At 46.3% G+C, this 22,399-nt stretch overlaps 1 protein-coding gene across 1 annotated transcript in view; it reads right to left on the bottom strand.

The window, feature by feature from the left end:
* AK4 (adenylate kinase 4) overlaps nt 1-22,399 on the bottom strand; it is a 78,589-nt gene that overhangs the window by 35,356 nt on the left and 20,834 nt on the right. Inside the window, exon 2 of the mRNA XM_062191482.1 lies at nt 917-1,036. Within this exon, the coding sequence (XP_062047466.1) occupies nt 917-1,036 (120 nt within the window). The remainder of the gene's footprint in view (nt 1-916; nt 1,037-22,399) is intronic.

Genomic DNA, 22,399 nt, shown 5'->3' with positions numbered 1-22,399 from the left:
AGACCCAGATAGAGTTCCATGCACCTGGCTTCAGCCTGGCCCAGTCCTGGCTGTTGCAGGTATTTGGGGAGTGAACAATATACAGACTCAATCTCTCTCTCTCTGAGGCTCTACCTTTCAAGTACGTGAAAATAAACAATAAGCATTTCATGTATATATACATAAGCATCAAGCAAAACTGGTCTCCAAAGGTGAAACCTGGAGTCCCAACACTGCTTGTTGCCTGAGTATAATAGAGGATTTTCAGATGGTCTAGCTCTGACACGAGCTAGAAATGAGAAATGCGAAAAATGAGAACTCATAGTTTTAACATGTGTGCTCCGTGACAGAACCTCTGGTTTGCTGGTGTTTGTTTTGTTTTGTTGTGTTGTGTTGTGGTTTTTTTTTTTTTTTTTTTTTTTTTGACAGGTAGAGTTATAGATAGTGAGAGAGAGACAGAAAGGTCTTCCTTCCGTTGGTTCACTCCCCAAATGGCCACTACAGCCGGAGCTGTGCTGATCCAAAGCCGGGAGCCAGGTGTTTCTTCTTGGTTTCCCATGTGGGTGCAGGAGCCCAAGCACTTGGGCCATCCTCCACTGCCCTCCTGGGCCACAGCAGAGAGCTGGACTGGAAGAGGAGCAACCAGGACTAGAACCGGCACCTATATGGGATGCTGTGCCATGGCGCCAGCCCAGAATCTCTGGTTTAAGATGAGTCATAGTTAGGACTGAGTCATGGCAACAAAAGATATCCTCGAAACATGAACTGTAATGGGAATTCAGTGAAAGTTTGCTTCAGGCCAATGAAACTCACGGGGATGATCCAGGATGATCCGGAGACAGAACTAAGAGGCTTCACCGTGGTAGAACATTAACTAAAGGAGGGCAGGCTGAGGGGGAAGGAGAGCCTGTGCGGCTCTTCTCACAGGCTCACTCACCGTCCAGTAGCCAGTGCTGGCCGCTCCTGTTCTCCAGCTCCGACAGCATGAGGCGTGTGATGACATGATCTGGGACCAGAAGACCTTTCTCTAGGTATTGCTTTGCCATATCACCAACTTCTATGGAATACAAGAAAAAGAGACACTCAGCAAAGCTTCCAAAATAAGGCTCACAATTTCTTTTCTGACAGCTTTGCTTTCTTTCCCATCCTCCCTGGTAAGGGAGGAAAAAATGTAGGTAGTTTTTGTCTTCTTGGTTTTGTCTTTAAAATATTAGCCTCAATAATCATGCATTGTTGCTTATTTAACCTGTCTCAAAGCAGCTCTCAAAGATATGCACGGCCAGGGAGGGAGTGTGGGAGAATAAAAAGAGTAGGAAACAAAGAGAGAGGGTCAAACACAAAAGGCTGGGAAAGGCTGGGAAAGAAGTTCTGGATACTTCTACAGGCGAGCCACAGATTGGGCCTTGAGTCTCCCAGCAGTTTATAGTAACCAGGAGACATGGTCAACCACATGGCACACGCAAGACTGAAGGGGAAGGAGAAGAGCAATGATTCCAGAGAGACCAAAGGGAACAGGCCCACTGGTCTCCTACGAAGATGCAGGAGAACACAGGCGACAACAGGCCGATTTCTTTTCATGAGCTTCAACATAAGCAGATGGCACCTTGCGGACACAGCCATGAAAGCAACTCGGCATTATCAGTAGAATGCCAAGTTCAGAAAAAGACAGAAATTTAAAAAGAAACATTTTCTGAGAAAAACGGATTCTCTCTTAACAATTTCTCACACGTACAAATTGTGAGTTGGGTTCAACAGAACAAATTAACAGCTTTAATCTGTACATTTCTAGGAACTAATTTAAAAAAAAACACACACACAAATTAATCCTCTGCTCTCCAGGGAACTGATAATGAAGCATTAAGGGCTACAGGCCAATTACGTTCTTATAAAAACCACCAAGCAGAATTATATTACTGGAAAAAACTTCAAGAATCTTTTTGACCCCACTTTCACCTTGCGTTTAGGTAGAGCATTTGCTTCCCTGGACTTGCACGCCCTTAACCCCAAGTTAAACACTAAAACCAGGGCTGCGAAGAGCTCTGTGTCACTCAGTCGCCACCACTGGAAGAGCAGCTCAAGACACAGGTCCTGCTGACGCAGACTCAAAAGACAGCCATGCTCATGAACGTGCTGGACGTGAATGAGAGGGAACCACATTCATCCAACACCACTTACTGGTTGCTTGCTACGGAGTAGCTAACACTCTAAGAGATGTAGCAGTGGATAAAAGTTCCAGCTTTTTTATTTAAACAATATTACCTTCTTTAATAGCAACAAAAACCACCACTACTGGAGCACATACTATGAACAAGGGCACTGCATGTATGTTGTTTTATTTCATCTTCCCCTTGAACTAGGAAGTAATCCTGACTTAGAGATACAACTCACACATCAAAACAGTCACCATTTTCAAGTGTACAGTTCTGTGGCTTTTAGTATCTTCCCACTCTTACACAACCATCGCCACTTCCTAATTTCAGAACATTTTCATCTCTCCAGAAAGAAACTCTATACCCATTAGTAGTCACTCCCCACATCCTCCACTCTCCAGTCCCCTCCCCCAGCTCCCCATGACTACTAATCTGCTTTCTGTTGCTACAGATCTGCCTGGAATCACACAATGCTTGGTCCTTTGTATCTGGTTTCGTTCACTTGGCGTAGCATTTTCAAGGTTCATTTATGTTGTACCACATGCTATGGCTGAATAACACTCCACTGTACGGCCAGACCACATTTTGTTGTTTATGCCCAAAACAAATGGACGTGGATTATTTCTACTTTTGGGCTATTATGAATGACACAGCAGTGAATGTTTAAATATAATTCTCTGGGTAATAGCTGTATGGTATCCACGTCCTATGCTCTTATGGTTTGAACACAATTTGGCTCCCTAAACCCTAAGGTTTACACTGAGGGTTAATGGATTAACCAATAATGGTGGCTGGATTAAGGGTGGAGGCTTGGTCTAGTTAGGAGGCCTTTGGAAACCCCACAACCAAATCACAATGACCTTCTAGAGCAAGACCTGGGCATGGGTAAGGGCGGAGTGCTCCCCGTCTCTGCTTCCCAGCTCACCTATGATTGTCCCTCTTCCCTCTTCACCAGATGCCCGAACCAGTGGGGCTACCTGATCTCAGACTGTGAACCACCCAAACCATCAGTCAAAATCAATGTTCTTCCTTCCTAAGTAGCTTCTCTCAGTTATTTTAGTTAAAGTAACAAAAAGCTGACTACTACATATGTCCAAACAATGACTGCCAGAAAGGTGCATGTAACAAGTGACAAGTTCAGCATTGCTAATCTGCCAAGGTCAGGCAGCCCCACAACTTAGACTATCCACCCGATGTTAAGGTAGATATAAACAACAGACAGACATCTTCCAGGGTGGGAGATCAAGAAAGGAACTTTGCAATGTTTTTCAGAACACCAGATCTTGGATATTATATGTTGACATATTTGTTAATTCACTTTCTGCCTACTCCAATTAGAAAATTACTTGCTCAAGAGAAGAAAATGAAATATGCTGTTTAATGCCCAATCTTCAGTACTTGGTATACAGTCTAGCACAGACTAGATGCCCCATCAAGCATACTGAATGAATGAACACCCTGAAGATGACTTTTTTTTTTCATGCTGACCAAAACAAAACAAAACAAAAAAATCAACGTGCTCTTCCTGGAGAATTACTACAAAACCATTATTCCAAGATCAAATGTGGCCCAACTTCACCAGACAGAAACTTTTTCAAAGGAGATATGAGGCAAGCAGAGTGTGATCAGGACTCACTGAGATGGCCATGTGAGGTTTCTCAACCCAGTCATTTCACAACATGAGAAGAGAGGAGGCAGGTCAGACAGGGCGAATGAGAAAGCAGTGCCACAAGCAAGCGCTGCAGAGGGCTGGGGACGCTGGGAGCTCTTGTAGGAACTCCAAGCAGTGACAGCTTTAGAAGAGCACACCAGTGAAACACGGTGCTAGACAGGCAGGAGAGCAAGTGTGGGCTTGCAAAGATCTTTTTTCAAGTAGATCTGAATGGGCTTCAAAAAGTTCGGGGTGGGGGGGACGGATGAGGTGTGTGCAGCACTGTGGCATAGTGGGTAAAGCCATCACCTGCAGCACCAGCATCCCATATGGGCACCAGTTCAAGTCCCAGCTGCTCCACTTCCAATCTAGCTCTCTGCTACAGCCTGGGAAAGCAGTGGAAGATGGCACAAGTCCTTGGTCACCTGAACCTGCATGAGAGACACGAAGAAGCTCCTGGCTCCTGGTTCAGAATCAGCACAGCTCCAGTCACTGCAGCCATCTGGGGAGTGAATCAGCGGATGGAAGACCTCTCTCTCTCTCTCTCTCTCTCTCTCTGCCTCTGCTTTTCCCTCTCAAATAAATAATCAAAAGTTCTTAGAAAATTTGCACTACTCTTTTTAACTCAAGACCAACTATTTAAAAATTGTGGGGCCCCTAGATGGAAAGTTAAACTTGTCAAGATAGCAACAGCAAAGGCTTCAACCAAGCACAGGGACTTACATGACTACCCAGGGCAATATGACACTTGGGACAGTGGTGGCATGAAGCAAGCAAAGGAGGATGTGACAATAACCCAAGCCCAAGAGGAAGACCTGCACTAATGCTCAATCTAGGCGCCTGGGCTGTGGTGTAAGCAGGGAAAGCCATCGCCTGCAGTGCCAGCATCCCACACGAGCACCGGTTTGAGTCCTGGCTGCTCCACTTCTGACCCAGCTCTCTGCTGTGGCCTGGGAAAGCAGTAGAAGATGGCCCAAGTCCTTGGGCCCCTGCACCCACATGGAAGACCCGGAGGAAGCTCCTGGCTCCTGCCATCGGATCAGCGCGGTGCGTCGGCCTCAGCGCGCTACCGCGGCGGCCATTGGAGGGTGAACCAACGGCAAAAGGAAGACCTTTCTCTCTGTCTCTCTCTCACTGTCCACTCTGCCTGTCAAAAATTTAAAAAATAATAATAAAATAAAATAAATAAATAAAAAGCTGAATATATGAGGGAGACCTTCACCTGCCCCTTCAGAGAGTACTCTGAGCTAATCCAACACAGACCATGCAGTCCCAAGTTTAAAATAACCCCGTGGAAGGCTTCCAGAGCCATCTTACTCCAATTTACTCATTAAGAGAAAGATCTAAGCACAACATACTTTAGCTATTTTTGGCAGCCATGGCTCCTCTCTGGAGCAGCACAAGCAAAATGTCCTCTAACCTGATAAAAGATCAGACTTTCTCGACTCTCAACCTCCACCATAGAAATGCAGGAAGAACAACAGCCAAAGCAAAAATGAACGAAGTAGCTGTATCCGAACAAAGACCTTATTCCAACAGCCAACTGACACAAGACATCTTATCAGAAGACAAAGGCTCATTCCAGAAAACTGGACCTTCATCTGCCCTTGTCAGTCTGCTGGGAAGAGAAAGCAATATCCTTGAACGCTAATGTTAGCATGTCTGGATGAAATACACACCTGCTCCAAATTCTCAAGCAATATTCCAAAGAAATGCTGTGAGCACTGTCTTGTGCTGCTTTTGCATCCTTAGTGTGTAATACACACACACACACACACGTAACTCATAAAGCACCAGAAAGCTTTCACAAATAAATTTAATAAATTTTGAGGGTCAAAAATAGACCAACAGCTTTGCAATTTTTTTAAAGCTTCACAATAACCAAAAAATAAACCTACCATGTGTTTGAGATTAAACAGTACATCAATGATTAAAGCCACATACAGAAAAACATTCCTCAGAAAGAGAAAGATCAAGTATCAAATTACAAAACAAGATGTATTACAAAATTGTGTGTGTGTAGGTAGATGGCATCACCCCAGTGTTAAATACTGGTATACTAGGGAACAAAAGTTTTACCTATTTTGCAACAATATAAATTATGAGACAATGCACCTTAACAACCCATTTCATTCAATCACTACTACATATAAATTCAGATATAATCTTGGTAACTGCCAGCACTGCAGGTGGAGGATTAACCTACTGCACCATGGTGCCGGCCCCTGTAACACAATTTTATGGAATTTTTATGTGTCAGGCAAAAAAACTAAACAGTCAATAGTTCCCACAATTAAGTTATAGAGGCTCCTTATATTGGTTTTTGTTTTGTTTTGACAGGCAGAGTGGACAGTGAGAGAGAGAGAGAGAGAGAGAGATCTTTCTTTACCGTCGGTTCACCCTCCAACGGCCACTATGGCCGGTGCACTGCGGCTGGTGCACCGCACTGATCCGAAGCCAGGAGCCAGGTGCTTCTCCTGGTCTCCCATGGGGTGCAGGGCCCAAGCACTTGGGCCATCCTCCACTGCCCTCCTGGGCCACAGCAGAGAGCTGGCCTGGAAGAGGAGCGACCGGGACAAGAACCCGGTGTGCCGGAGGATTATCTTATTGAGCCACAGAGCCATATTGTTAATCAAGTTCCATGTAAATATATTATGAAATAGGACTAGGTTATTGGTCACAAACTAAATGAAAGCATTTATGCAAACACTGCCAGCCAATACACCTGTGACCTCTGAAGAGTCATTCCTAAAGCGCTAGTCTAGAATGACAGAGCACCAAACAGACTCCCTCTCTCCACACTGCAGACAAACAGGTTTGCTTTCATAAAGTTGGTAATTACAGCCGCAAGGTAATCAACTGTCCTCAGGTACATCCATCAACCAGACTCCAATTACTATTGGTATTTTAAGGAAGTGTAAGTGAGGTCTTTTTATCTCGTTGAAAGGTTTGTCTTAACTCTCTCCCTTTCTCATGCACTGTTCTCACAAGTAACAATGACAAGTGTGTGTAAGACCACATGCCACCAATGAGCAGTGTGATGACCCTGCCAGCACCTACCAGAGAGCTCCTGTCCCAACCCTAATCATCACCTCCATCCCAAGTCACTGCTTCAGAACCACGGGTAAAAATTCTCTGAATACGCTACTTTTCCGAAATTTTCTGCATGTCTACCACATGACAAACACCATGCAAGGCACTACAAAGGACCTTAAAGAAGCTCACTAAAGTGGAGAGGACTCAAACAGACCCATGAACAAACAAGTTACAAAAGCAGCATGCTAACGGGAATGAGACAGTCGCAAAAACACTAATTCATATAAACACACAGAATTGGTGGCTGGGAAAGGGGCAGGGGGAGTTGTTGTTTAATGATTAGAGAGTTGCAACTTTGCAAGATTAAAAAATACTGGAGATCAGCCACACAACTATATATATATATATATATATATATATATATACATACACACACACTTTCCGCCACTGCAGTGTACACTTGAAGTGGGTGTGATGGTATACTCTTTAGTTTACTTCTTTTTTATTTTATTTATTTATCTGAGAGGTAGAGTCACAAACAAAGAGAGAGAGAGACAGAGAGAAAGGTCTTCCATCTGCTGGTTCACTCCCCAAATGGCCACAATGGCTGAAGCTGAGTCAATCTGAAGCCAGGAGCCAGGAGCTTCCTCTGGGTCTCCCACACGGATGCTGGGTCCCAAACACTTGGGCCATCTTCCACTGCCTTCCCAGGCCAGGGCAGAGAGCTGGATCGGAAGAGGAGCAGCTGGGACACAAACTGGCACCCATGTGGGATGCAGGCGCCATAGGCAGAGGCCCAAATATATTTACTGCGGCTGGTGTTGTGGCACAGAGGTCTAAGCCACTGTCTGCAATGGGAGCATCCCATAGGAACATCAGTTCAAGTACTGGCTGCTCCACTACTGTTCCAACTACTACTTGAGCCATCCCTGCTACCTCCCAGAATCTGTGTTACAGGAAACTGAAGCCAGGAGCCAGAGACAAGACATTCACCCAGGCACTCTGATACAGGCTGCAGGCATCCAAGCCAATGGCTTAACTGCTAAGCTAAACATGGACTCCTGCTATGGTTTTTCAATCACAATTGTTTTTCAAAATATAATAAGATGCTATAAGACAGGAATGTACAAAGTGTCCCAGGAACACAGTGAGAGATGGATGGGTGGACAGTTAGAGGGGGAGACAAGACTAAGGGGTGGGGGTAGGGGGATGAATTATCACATCTGCTTAGATATAACTGAAGATAGAATGGACAATCAGAATATACAGGAAAGACACTGCAGGTGTGAAAACAATGTGGCTATCAGGAGGGATAAGGATGAGAAGTCAAGGATGAACTCAGAGTTTGTAACCTGAGCAACCAGGAGATTAGAAGTGCTATTCCTGGCGGCACTGTGGCACAGTGGGTTAAAACACCACTTGCAATGCCAGAATCTTATATTGGAGCACGGGTTCAACTCCCCACTGCTCTGCTTCCAATCCAGCTCCCTGCTGATGCACCTAGGAAGGCAGCAGAAGATGGCCCAAGTGCTTGGACCCCCAACACCCATGTGGGAAACCTGGATGGAGTTCCTGGCCCAGACCTGGCTGTTGCAGCCATCTGGGCAGTGAACCAACAGATAAAAGATCCCTCTCTCTCTCTCTCTCTGTCGTCTCTTCCTCTCTCTCTGCCTTTCAAATAAATAAATAAATCTTAAAAAAAAGAAAAAAACACCAATTGATTATTCTTGGTAAGGCTGAATCCCTGACACTACTGAGACAAGGAAGGGGAGATGCCTATCACCTAGTCTGAAATGCAAAATGTTGCAGGAGCTTGTTTTGAAACCCTAGGAGGGAGTATATGGTCTTAACCAGGCAGAGTGTGTGGAGAAGCCAGAACTCTCTGGGGCAACTGACACATATAAAGAGCAGGCAGCCCCACAGAAGAAAAATCACTGGGTCCTGCCTCTAACATGACTCAGGAGGCATGCTCAAACAGAACACCTGTCTGAAATCTAGGTCAATCAAACTAAATGTGCACAATGACAACTTTAGTATCTGGCACCAATTTCAGAAAGCAATGAAACAACACACACAGGCAAGGTGTGATACACATGGAGAGGGGTGTGCGTGGCTCTGCTCTTAACCTGTGGTGAAACCTTGAAAAGTAACCAAGTTCCAAGCAGAGGGTTCATCCCTAGGCACTGAAATCCATGTTGCCTCTAGTAGGAACCTCAGACCTTTCCCCCCCCCCCCCCATTTAAGGATGGCTTCAACAGATAAGGAATTAGTATTCAGTAGCCTCCTCCTACCACTACCCTCTCTCCATCCCAGGAACGCATGGCACCATTTTCCACCCTGCAGTCAGAATGGCCCAACTGGCTCATCTGATTGTCACACCCCTATTTCAGACACTTCAACAGGCTTCCCCTGCTCGCTCAGTGGTGTCTGGGTTGCTCCCAGATCAGCCCTGGCCTCACAGCTCTGTTTGTTTATCCGCAGGCCCCACCCATGACACCACCGCTCTCCACACCTTGGCCTTCTGCCCGCCCCACCTCGCCCACACCCTCGGCATATCTGTGTTTCTATTCTCCTGCCAGTCTCCTTCCTACCTCCCAACAGGGCTTCACCACTGTCTCTGCTGCATGGGAACTGTGTCTGAAACACAGCAGAGGTGCAATGCTTTTGAAGATGGACCTCCCAGCTGCATTCGTTCACCAGAGGGGCCATGACTGCTGGATCTTTGGTAACAGTGGTAGTGACCCAGAACACAACAGCTCGATTTATAAATGCCACAGCTGTCACTCCGCACACTAGATTAAGAATTCACACCAGGATGTATCTTTCTTCATTCAGTTAATTGCAGAGATCAAAACAATCACATGGACGTTGTCTTGACAAATGAAATTCATAGGCCTGGCTGCTACAATTCAGTCACTTAATCAAAATATTTACTGAACAACTACGCTATGCCGTGGCCCTAGGGCTCAGGGAAACTGAAGGCAGCAGCAGAAATGATCTGTTTTCTGCTTCCAATGCCTTGGTCAGGCATCAAACAGTTGACAACCTGGCCCACTTCAAAACAAAGTCAGATTGTAAGAATGATCTATCAGGGTCGATACCACAACTTAGCGGGATGAAGCCGCCACCTGCAGAGCCAGCATCCCTTGTGGGCTCTGGTTTGGGTCAGGCTGTTCCACTTCCCATCTGGCTCCCTGCTAATGCACCTCTGAAAGCAGCAGAAAATGGCCCAAGTGCTTGAGTCCCTGCCACCCATGTGGGAGACCCGGGGAAGCTCCTGGCTCCTGGCTTCGGCCTGGCCAGGTGCTGGCCTTTGCAGTCATCTGGGTAATGAAACAGTATATGGAAGACCCCCCCCCCTCCTTCTCTGACTTTGAAAATAAATAAACAAATCTTAAAAAAAAAAATCTTTTACTGGCACAATCCCAACATAAAAATAATGAAGTTTCAGTGCTATTTTTTTTTTGCCTAAAGAAACTGTCCATTTATAGAAAAGTCTAAAACAGACAAATCTAAACAATATGTTGCAAGATTACACAAGAGTAAACAACGCTTATTGTAAAATGCGATGCAGAGTAGGGGTTGGGGTGGGCGTGGGATGGAGGAGGGACAATATAGGGGTTAAGGGCACCTGTAACATTCTATGTCTCAGGCTGGATGATGGACACACAACTGCCATCCTTTAAAACACACATGCACAGCCTAAGAGGCCTGGGCAAAACTGAACTTTCGCTTTCTGTGATTCTGCAAACTATAAAGTGTTGTTTTTTTTTTTAAATCTCCCCACTTGTAAGACTATTTCGGCATTAAAGTAGACACTTGGAAAAATAATAAAGTGAAGAAAAACATTTTATAAACAGTTTATCCTTCGTATCACTTTGATCAATCTCTTTTAGTAAGAAAATAGGCTTTAGAAGAAAATAGATGTCAAAGTCCTTTAGAAGCAGAAATTATGGAAGAAACTCCAACTTCAGGCATTTGGCCCTCAACTACAGTGACTCATCTCAGATGCCCAATATCCACCCTCAAACAGCTCTGCATAACGCCAGGCTTTCTTTCTCTTCACACCAAAAAGGCACAGTTTTAAATCAAGCCCCCTGACACTTGCTATTGGTGGCTATGAAGAAAATTCTGAATCCAGTGTCAACAGCCAAGAACATAGACCTTAGAGCTGGACTTCCTGGAAGCAAGTTCTGGCAGCACCACCCAAAGGCTGCTATGTGAGACACTGAATGCGTTGTATGTCCTTGCCTCAACTTGCCCAGCTACCAAATGGGAATAATTCTACCTAGGGTTGTTTGGAGAGCTGTTATATGACCAACACCCGAATCCTGACTCCCTCCAGACTTCATCCAAGGACAAGGGGTAGGAAGCATCTGCTCCTCTGTGCCAGCATTGTCCCTAGGCAGTTCACACGCAGAACGCATGCGATCCTCACAAATTCCCACAGGTCAGTGCTGCTATTTCCCCCCATTTCTTAGACGAGGACACTAAATCACAGACAGGCTAAGCAGCTTGCCCAGAGTCACCCAGTTAATAAGTTAGAATAGTTAAGAAGGGGCCAGGACTTTGGCACAGTAGGTTATTTTTTTTTTTTTTTAATTTGACAGGCAGAGTTAGAGAGAGAGAGAGAGAGAAAGGTCTTCCTTCCATTGGTTCACCCCCCAAATGGCCGCTATGGCAGCACACTGCACCAATCCGAAGCCAAGAGCCAGGTGCTTCCTCCTGGTCTCCCATGCAGGTGCAGGGCCCAAGCACTTGGGCCATCCTCCACTGCCCTCCCAGGCCTCAGCAGAGAGTTGGACTGGAAGAGGAGCAACCAAGACTAGAACCCGGGGCCCATATGGGATGCCAATGCCACAGGTAGAGGATTAACCTAGTGAGCCATGGCGCCAGCCCCCGCACAGTAGGTTAAACATCTGCCTGCAGTGCTGACATCCCTATGTGGGTGCCAATTCGAGTCCCAGCTGCTCCACTTCCGATCTAGCTCTCTGCTGTGTCCTGGGAAAGCAGTGGAAGATGGCCCAAGTCCTTGGACCCTGCACCCACGTGGGAGACCTGGCAGAAGCTCCTGGCTCTTGGCTTCGGATCAACCCAGCTCTGGCCACTGCAGCCATCAGGGAGTGAACCAGCAGTTGGAATACTTTTCTCTCTCTCTCTCTGTTACTCTACCTCTCAAATAAATAAAATCTTTTTAAAAATGTTCACCAAAAATAGAATTGAAACATAAATTTTCTACATAAGAGTGTTAAGGCGCAGGTTAAGCTGCCGCTTGGGACAACTGTATTTCATCTGAGAGTGCCTGATTCACATCCTAGCTACTCTGCTTCTGATCCAGCTTCCTGCACACACTGGGAAGCAAAAGATAATAAATAGCTCAACCACTTTGAATCCCTTCCACCCATGTGGTAGACCTGGATAGAGTTCGACATTCCTGGCTTACATCTGGTCCAGCATGGCTGTGGTAGACATTTAGGGATTGAACCAGCAGATATCTCTCTCTCTCTCTCTCTCTCTCTCTCTCTCTCTCTTTCTGTAATACTGTCAACCAAGACTTTTACCTCCTTCATGGTTGTTCCTTTGGGCATCAGTAAACTCAGGGGATCAGGTGGCCAACACAGGGCTTCACCTGGGATGAGCCTGTCAGCAAAACCTTAGCCCTGTCACATGGTCCCAGGCTACTTAGCTCATGATGGAGAAATTATTACCAATGCTGAACCCCAGGAAGCTTTGTGAATCTGCGGTCTGTGTGATTGGTAGGTCAAAAGAAAGCTTAACAGGCTGGCGCCGCGGCTCACTAGGCTAATCCTCCGCCTTGCGGCGCCGGCACACAGGGTTCTAGTCCCGGTCGGGGCACCGGTCCTGTCCCGGATGCCCCTCTTCCAGGCCAGCTCTCTGCTGTGGCCAGGGAGTGCAGTGGAGGATGGCCCAAGTACTTGGGTCCTGCACCCTATGGGAGACCAGGAGAAGCACCTGGCTCCTGCCATCGGATCAGCGCGGTGCGCCGGCCGCAGCGCGCCAACCGCAGCGGCCATTGGAGGGTGAACCAACGGCCAAGGAAGACCTTTCTCTCTGTCTCTCTCTCACTGTCCACTCTGCCTGTCAAAAAAAATAAAAAATAAAAAATAAAAAAATAAAAAAAAATAAAAGAAAGCTTAACAGGGGAAAAGATTTTCTTTTAACCTAGTTTTGAACTCAAATTTATATGATACAATTGTGCACCTTTTTATCAAAAATTGTTAGATTAAAAATGAAACAACTAATAATGATTGATTTCCTGATGTATGCATTTTAACAAGAGACAATTTCCTTCTAAATACACTAGAATGGGGGGCCAGCAACCTGCCACCTGCAGTGCTGGCATCCCATATGAGCGCTGGTTCAGCTGCTACACTTCTGATCCAGCTCTCTGCTATGGCCTGGGAAAGCAGTAGAAGATGGCCTAAGTGCTTGGGCCCTTATACCCACGTGGGAGACCAGGAAGAAGATCCTGGCTCCTGGCTTTGGAATGGCACAGCTCCGGCAATTGCAGTCATCTGGGAAGTGAACCAGCAGATGGAAGACCTCTTCCCCGTAACTCTTTCAAATAAATCTTAAAAAAAAAAAAAAGGAAGAGATTCTCCCTGCTCTCATAGATGGCCATGGCACTGGTCATTCTACCATTCTGGATGTGAGGAGTGGAATCAGGCCCAGATCTCAGGCCTGACTCAAATCTTAATATTCTTCCTACCATAGAAGACTTCTCAGGAAAAGAGCCTGTACTGTTAGGCGTCTTTCCTCTTTCCTCTCAAGCTAGACTGGATATTTACATTCACTTAGTTTAATTTTGTACCCTGGGTCCAGAAATGTGCTGGCAGCGGGTATGTTCCTATAATAGCCAAGATAAAAAGATGCGGTGGACAACAGCCATGACTTTGGATAGGGGTTAGGCTGACAGTTCTGAGAAAGGTGATCCAATATCCAAACACAAAAGCTACTCGGCGGATTCTTGACCCCTAAGCTTTCTCATCTCACCAGCAGGTCAATGATTTGACCTTTCATGTTGATGCAAAGAATAAAGGAATCCAATAATCTCATTTTAAAGACTAAGTCATGAGTGAAAGGCATTGGGGTTTCATAAGCCAAAAAATGTTGGACGTCCTCTGTCAGGAGTCTTTTCTTGGCCCGGAGTAGGAACACATGCATTTATAATCACACCAGGAACATCTGGCGTAGGACCACATGCTGCCTTATATAAGCGGCAGAGGAAAAAGCAGGCTGGGATGCAGGGAACAGAAGTTGGGCAAGGGAACAAATAGGAAAAAGGCAAGTAATTTGAAAAGCTTGCCAGAATCACAGAAGGGTTTAGATTCAGAGCAATTTCATCATCTTCAAGCTCACGTTCTGCAATCTGCCTGGGGATCCACCATACCAGGCACTTTCAGCCCCGAGAAATAGGATTACACTTCAAGTCTCACGGGCCCTCTAGATTTCCTCACTCTGCAAAAAAAATCACAGCACGGCCTCCCTGTAACCCAATCTCGGGCCAACGACCAGCGCACTCACAGGAGAGGGAGAAATCTCTCTCTCAAAGCAGCACAAAAAGTCATTCCTTGCCACCACAGAAGGCAGGCCCGGAGTGCGGATCTGGCTGTGCCGGGCACCTTGTTGGCTGCCTCCCACGCAGGATCTTGGCTGTGGGTCAGCAGAAGAGAAGCTGCGGTTCTCCCCCAGCGCCATCTGCTCAAACAGGATGGACTGCTTCTGCTGCCGGAGACACTCTTCTCCCTACCTCCACCCCCCAAACTCTGGCCAGGCTGCTCTCCGCTCTACAGCAACAGCACCAAAAACGTGTGCTGCTTCACAGCCTCCTAAAGGCAAGGGAGGAACTGATGCCGACGCTCTGCCGCCAGGGCTTTCTCAGCTCCCAGAGGGGTCACACAGTCCGCTGCATAAACCGGCCTGCAATCATCCGGAGAGCCAGGACGAAGGCCAACAACAACCGTATCAGAAGCAACAGACACTAAACACTTATTAAGTACTGGATCTGTGATTGCTGAACTGTGGTCAAGACAGCTTGGTTTTTTGAAATTAAGAAGTGTTTTATACACAAAAAAAGGGAAAATACCACAAATTTTAAATGTGCATCAGTTTATTTTATGTATATACCTGATTGCAAGGGTAAGGTAATTCCTACTATGGGTCACATTAATTAAGTCCCGGGCCAGATCTTTTTCAAATCCCCCCTCTGTATATATCTCATTGAATTCTTGTAACAACCCCAGAAGGTAGTATCATTACCATTATTCTTATTTGTAGTTGCAGGCAATGTGATCCCAGAGCCTATACCCTCCACTGAGTGGCTTCCCGTGCCCGCCTGCCTTCTTCAAGTCTATGGGTCAGCTTTTCATCACAACACACACCTGAGGAAAGCCACTTCAAAAGGAAGGAGGTTTATTTTGGCTCGCAGTTTTTGGGGTTCATAATCCAGGACTGCGTGGCCCCCACTGCTCCAGCGTGTGATGAGGGTGGTGGATGGCGGACGCATACAGCGGAAGGATCACTTGAGTCCGGCGCCGAGACACCAGGCACGCGCTCATCCTAGGACCACGCGGTGTCTCCCTATAAAGCCACCATGGGACTTCTCCTTAACAGCCTCTCCCCCCAACCCCCCCAACCCCCCCCCCCCCACACACACCGTCTAATCAGTCCCCAGGCCCCACCTTCAGACAGCACAGCTGGATTAAGCCTCTACCCTCTTCAGCTCCATGATCTTATGACTTCCGGTCTCAATGCGTGAGTGGAGGAGTCAAACCTTGGGTAAGCAATTAGTCTCCTGCTCCCAATTCCTGCCACAAAGCAACTCCTCAACCATCCACCCCTCTTCCCTTCTGAGAATTGACATTTCCAGGGCAGGTCTGCACAGCTGAGCGACTTAAAGCAGGGTGGGGTCGGGATCCCATTAATATTTCTTTTTCTTTTATTTGACAGGTAGAGTGGACAGTGAGAGAAAGAGACAGAAAGGTCTTCCTTTTGCTGTTGGTTCACCCCCCAATGGCCGCTGCAGCCTGCGCACTGCACTGATCCGAAGCCAGGAGCCAGGTGCTTCTCCTGGTCTCCCATGCGGGTACAGGGCCCAAGCACTTGGGCCATCCTCCACTGTACTCCAGGGCCACAGCAGAGAGCTGGTCTGGAAGAGGAGCAACCGGGACTAGACCCCGGTGCCCATTTGGGATGCCAGCGCCACAGGCGGAGGATTAACCAAGTGAGCCATGGCACCGGCCCCAAGGGATCCCATTAATATTTCTTAAATGGAGTAAGTGGATAAATAAAGGTGGAAAATAGAAGAACAAGAAGCAAAAATAAATAAAATTTTTAAAAAATAAGTAAAATGTAGAAAAAAGAAAAAGAAAAGGAATGCTGGAGGGCATTTCCAAGCCAAAGAGCAACCAAATCTCTCTACAGTAATCTTCTCTTTCTTGGACTGGAGATAAGAAACTCCGTGTAAAAATTTAGTCACTAAAGTGACTAGGCTTCTGCCCATGCTTTGTGCAGGGAAAGCTGTTTAAGAAGGTTTTGGATCAGGAAACACAGGGCTCAGGTTCACTATGGGAGTTGAGGGGTGAAAAGGGAAACTCTTTTGCATAAGTAGCAGGGACCAGAAGATGGAAAGCTGGGAGACAAAGAAAGAGCAGAGCCCCCAGGAGAGGCTCACTCCACTTACTCCATTTCCATTTAAGAAATATTAATGGGATTCCCTTGGGGCTGGCTCACTTTTAATCCTCCACCTCCCTGCAGCGCCAGCATCCCAAATGGGTGCCGGGTTCTAGTCCAGTTGCTCCTCTTCCAGTCCAGCTCTCTGCTGTGGCCCAGGAGGGCAGTGGAGGATGGCCCAAGAAGGCAAAGTATTGAGGTGCAAGCTCGGGAAGTAGCAGGCAGCAACTGGAGGAGTGTGCAGGGAGCAGCTGGTAGGTTTCTAGGGCAGAAGGGTCCAACATGCTTAGGCCAAGGCGTTGCTTGACCCAGACTCAAATCCCCTCCTCCCCAGAGCTCCACCATCCCCCTCCCTATATCAGCAATCCTTTGGAAGAGGGAAAGAACAGGTGGGTAGCTGATGCCATGCAGAAAATGGCAACACTTCCAAGGAACCACAAGCAGAAGTGAAGAATTCACAGAAGCATTGACTGCTGAGGCCCAGGTGACCAGGGAGAGTGAGCTATGCACACACTCAGTCAGGGATGAGGGCCCAGTCTTTGTAACTCAACAGATAATGCTGGAGGACTTGGGAGGGGGGACACACCTGCGGTACCCTGGTGAAGTAAGAAAATGAATGTGATAAGGACTGGCCAAGCACCACCCACTGTGATGACCTGGCCATTCCTACCTGATCCAGTCACAGCCATGCCACATGTCATGCTTCAACCCTCACCACCAGAATCTGCAGTTTGATAATCCCCTGGGAATGCAGGCCCAGCTGCCTTGGGGAAGCAAGTGTTGGATTTCATCTTGGACTCAGAAAGTCTAACTAACTAATGTCAGGACAAGCTGGTAAATGACCCAGTAGGAAACACTGCCCTGTGCCAGACTGCTTCTGGGTAGGACAATTCATTCCCACAGCTGTCTCTATGCCAGTGAGTTCCTAGATACAAGAGGGTGTTTCCCACATACATCACACTGCCCTCGATTTCCACCCTTAATCTCCTCTGCCCAAGTGTCTGCATCTTCTAATCCCCACTGCTATCCCAAATAGCACATACATGAAATGGAATGCTCTACCGGATGTACTAACTTTAGATTCACTTCAGAATGCTCACACTTTCCCCACCTGCCAAAGAAAGGAGGGAAACAAAGCAGGCATATATAGTTCAGCAGCTGCCACAGCTGCTCTCCAAAAAACAGCACCAAGAAGGTGACAGATTCTCTTGAGACAAAAATTCCACCCACCCCCATGCCATTTTTGCCAAACCAAAAGATAGCTGGCACGACACAGCCAGCTCACCATGACAAGGCAGCAAAGACTGGCAGCTGCCAGCAAAACAAAGTTACCTTTTAAACTCGTTCCACTCCTCAACCATGTAATTAGATTCCACTACTGTGCAATTTAAAAACAAAAGGACTTAGGGCCAGAGTTGTAGCCTAGCCAGTTAAGTCACTGCCTGCAACGTGGACATCCCATCTGGGAGCAAGTTCATGTTCCAGCTGCTCCATTTGAATCCAGCTCCCTGCTGATGGCCTGGGAAAGCAGCAGAGGATAGCAAGTGCTTGGGCTCCTGCCAGTCTTGTGGCAGGGGACGAAGCTCCTGGCTCCTGGATTTGACCTGGCCCAGCTCTGGCCCTTGCAACCGTCTGGGGAGTGAACCAGCAAACGGACAATCTCTGTCTCTCCTTCTAACTCTGACTTTCAAAATAAATAAAACTTTTTTTTTTAAAAAGGGACAAAGTTTCAGGTAAATTTGAACATAATCAAAGCCAATGACACACTGTGATTAGTATGTTCAACCCTAAGCATTCTACACATAGCATCAACAACAACCAGTTTACATGACCTTTGCAGTGCAGCTATTTTTATGACTTCGTACAGACAGCAACATGGGATCAACTTATATCACAAAGAGAGGGAAAGAGCAAGGTAGGAAGGCCCCTAACAGGGAGCTGCTTGCCTGAAATCCTGAACAGCGAGCTGCTGCACCTTGCACTGCGCTTGGCCTATCAAGAGCAAAAAGCTTTAAAGAGTTGATTCTGCAACATTTTTGGCCTTTCAAGGGTCACTAGCCATAAAACAGATTTCCAAGACTTAACTAAAAGCAAACAGAAGCAGACCCAGAATTACACAAAGAGTCTGTCATCCTAACCTCACTTCTAGAAGCAGCCTTTGCCAGCCCCCAGGGAGTTCCTGGCTCCAGCCAATGAGAATATTTCACACACTCCCAGCAGCTCCAGGGAGGGCTCAGGTGCCATCTGTGGCTGTCCTTCACAGCTCCAGCCATCAAGGAGAAGCAGTGTGTCGGTGCTGCTTGGTTTGGCTGAGCTCCTCTCCACGTAAGCTAGTACTGGCCTTTTTATTTCCTGGGGTTCAAGCTCCAGCAGTATTCCAAGCATGACATTCAAAACGCCTCCAATAGAAGACAAGAAGAACAGCATCCTTTCATATCCTAAAACTGATCTAGGCTGGAGCCTCTGACTGGCTCTCTGAGACAACTTAACGAAAATATCTACACTGGTGGGAGGAGTCCTTCTATGAGGCTCTTACAATTCATTTTACCACAAAACTAATACCAGATGGGCGGGCGCTATGGCATAGCAGGTAGCAACCGCCTGCAGTGCCAGTATCCCATATGGGTGCTGGTTCGAGTCCCAGTGCTCCAGTTCCAATCCAGCTCTCTGCTATGGCCTAGGAAAGCAGTGGAAGATGGCCCAAGTCCTTGGGCCCCTGCACCCATGTGGGAGACCTGGAAGAAGCTCCTGGCTCCTGGCTTCAGATCAGCACAGCTCCAGCCATTGCAGCCAATTGGAGAGTGAACCTGTGGGTGGAAGATTCTCTCCCTCTCTCTCTCCCCCTTTCTCTCTCTCTGTGTCTCTTTCTCTGTAACTGTAACTTTCAAATGAATAAATAAATCTTTAAAAAATACATTAAAAAAATACCAGAACTATCAGCTACTAACAAACACCTACACACTGGCCTGGGACCAGGGTGAGAAAGGGAGGGATTCATTGTGGTGGAAAACTAAGCATATACCTCCCCCATTATGCACATGTGAGTGTTTACACACACACACACACACCAGTAATCAAATAACTTAATGCTACATTTTTAAATATCAAAATTAATGACTACTTAATCCCTGATGAAAAAAATTACAAAAAGTAAAGACAGAATCTGATTCCCTACTTGTTCAACTCACTCCCCCTTCCCTCTAATTCCAATCTATCTGATCTGGACTCCACTTAAAGGTGTGGTATTTTGTTCATTTTATTGCATTAAACTACTGTTTATTTTTTGATTACTGAGTTGTTGTTTTTTGTGTGTGTGCCCCTTAAATTGTTCACTAGAGGACAGTGCCTTGCTCGCCTCACCCATTCGATGAGCCTTGCAACACACACTAACTTGGTTAACACACACAGGACACCCTTTAAGGTAGCTCTCCCACTTTTCTCTTTATAAATGAGTAAACACAAAGCCATCTGGCTGCAATGCCTTTTTTTTTTTTTTAAAGGATTTTTTTTTTTTTTAAGAGAGAGTAAAACCAGACAGACAGACAGAGAAGCTCCCATCAGCTGGTTCACTCTCCAAATGTCTGCAACAGCTGTGACTGGGCTGGGGCCAGAGCCAGAAATGTAATACAAGTCTCCCACATGGGTGGCAGGGACTCGACCACCTGAACCTTCACTGCTGCCTCCCAGGGTCTGCATTAGCAGGAAGCTGGAGTCAGAAGCCAGAACTGGGTACTGAACGTGGGCACTCCAGTATGCAATGCTGGTGTCTTAATCACTGGGTTAAAAAATGCCCACTCCCAGCGCCTACACTCCTTTTTTATTTACTGTGTATTTCTTTCCATCTACTTGAAAGGCAGAGCAAGAAGAAGAGAGAGAAACAGAGAGAGATTTTCATCTGCTGGTTTAATCTCCAAATACCTGCAACAGCCATGGGTGAGCCAGGCCAAAGCCAGGAGGTGGCAGGGGCCCAAGCACCTAAGCCATCATCCACTGCCTCCCAGGATTTATTAGGAGTAAACTGGATGGGAAGCAGTGTAGCTAGCCCTCAAACCAGCACTCCAATTTGAGATGTGGGCATTCAAGTGGCAGCTTAACCTGCTGTGCCACAATGCCAGTCTAGCATATACTCATAAATACAACCATACTATCTCTTGGATCTTTCTGTCATGAAGACATTTTACAGAAATTGATACAGTTCTGGATTTTGAAAAATAACTGATGTGGAAAACTGCCCAAATAAACTATAATTAAAGACAATCTGGGCAAATTTAAACATGAGTTGTTCGTTGCTGATCAGTATCTGCCAATATTTAGACTACATACACTTCTGTCCTGCAATCAATTCTATATGGCCATCCTAACCTTCAGCATAAATCAAGGGAGAGGACCTCTGGGCCTGGTCTCAGAGGATGGGACTACAGAGTTCAGAAGCCTGGCATAGCCAGTGTCTATGCTTTGGGCTGTGAGATGACCCTGGTACACCATCTTAAATACTTTCATAAGACTATTTGAGCCACAGTTAGCAATTTAGGACGATGTTCAGAAGTGTCCCTAGAGCAAGCATTTGGTGTAGCAGTTAAGACATCACTTGGGGGGCTGGCGCCAAGGCATGGCAGGTAATGCCGCCACCTGCAGTGCAGGCATCCCATATGGGCACCAGTTCAAGTTCCAGATGCTCCACTTCTGATCCAGCAGATGGAAGACCTCTCTGTGTGTGCCTCTCCCTCTTTCAAATAAATAAAACACACACACACACACACACACAAAGACATCACTTGGAATACCTGCACCCCATATTGCAATGCCTAGGTTCGAGTTCCAGCTCTGCTCCTGATTCCAACTTTCTGAAAATATACATTCTGGGAGGCAACTGGGTGATGGTTCCAGATATTGGGTCTCTGCTACCCCATGGATGAGGGCTGGATTGAGTTCCCAGTTCCTGGCTTGAGTCTGGCCCAGCCCTGACTGTTATAGGAATCTGAGGAATGAACCAGCAGACAATAGATAGATTTCTCTCTCTCCCTCTCTCTCTCTGCCTTTCAAATAAACTAAATTTTAAAAAAAGTAATTCCCAAATAACGTATTCACTTAGAAGAGAATATAGAGAGTAAATCCACAACAGCTATAAAAGTTTCCCCAAATGCAGCCAGTTGTTAGCAGTGGTCATCAGTTTAAAACAGCCGTGGTGAGTGGCTGAAATAGAATCTAGAAGCTGATATCAAGGGCAGAATGGTAAAGGGAAGAAGGGCTATTTTCTTGGGAGTAAAAAGACAAGCTGGCAAAGTAGAGCCTCTCAACTATTTTCAATTATCTGAAGAGATAAAAGATTGAAGTTGGACAAATGGGTGACAGTTTATGGATGACAGTTTCGAGGAGCTGGCTTTCATCTCCGTGTAAGGAAAGAAATCTTCCAACAATTAGACCTGTCCAGCAGTGAAAGAGCCTGCATCCAGAGGCGGCGAGTTAGCTGTCAGCTGCTGTAGAAGGGATCCAGCCACTTGGACAGAATAACTTAAAATCCCTTCCAACTCTAAGACATTAAGAAATGGAATTAACACATTCATTGTTATGCATAGTGTTTAGTCCCTAAGAATCCTTAAAAACCAGACTAAAACTCTGGGCTCAACTGAAAGGACATCTTGCACTTTCATCTTGTTCCAAGGTAGAGTCTTGATTTTTTAAAACTAAAGAACCAAAGCTAAGGCAATTTAAAAATTAACCTGCCTGTGGAAAAACTAAATTGTGTCCTGAAATGGTATTTATAGTTAAGAAAGTTGGGCAACTGTACTTATATATATAATCAATATTTTATAGTTCTGCAAACCATTTGTTTATTCTAATCAACAGCTTACTAGGGTCCTGTGGAAGAAAAAAATTCAGAAGCAGTTGA

This window comes from Lepus europaeus, chromosome 5, assembly GCF_033115175.1.
Source record: "Lepus europaeus isolate LE1 chromosome 5, mLepTim1.pri, whole genome shotgun sequence".
Lineage (NCBI taxonomy): Eukaryota > Metazoa > Chordata > Mammalia > Lagomorpha > Leporidae > Lepus > Lepus europaeus.
This window is presented reverse-complemented; position numbering and strand designations above follow the sequence as displayed.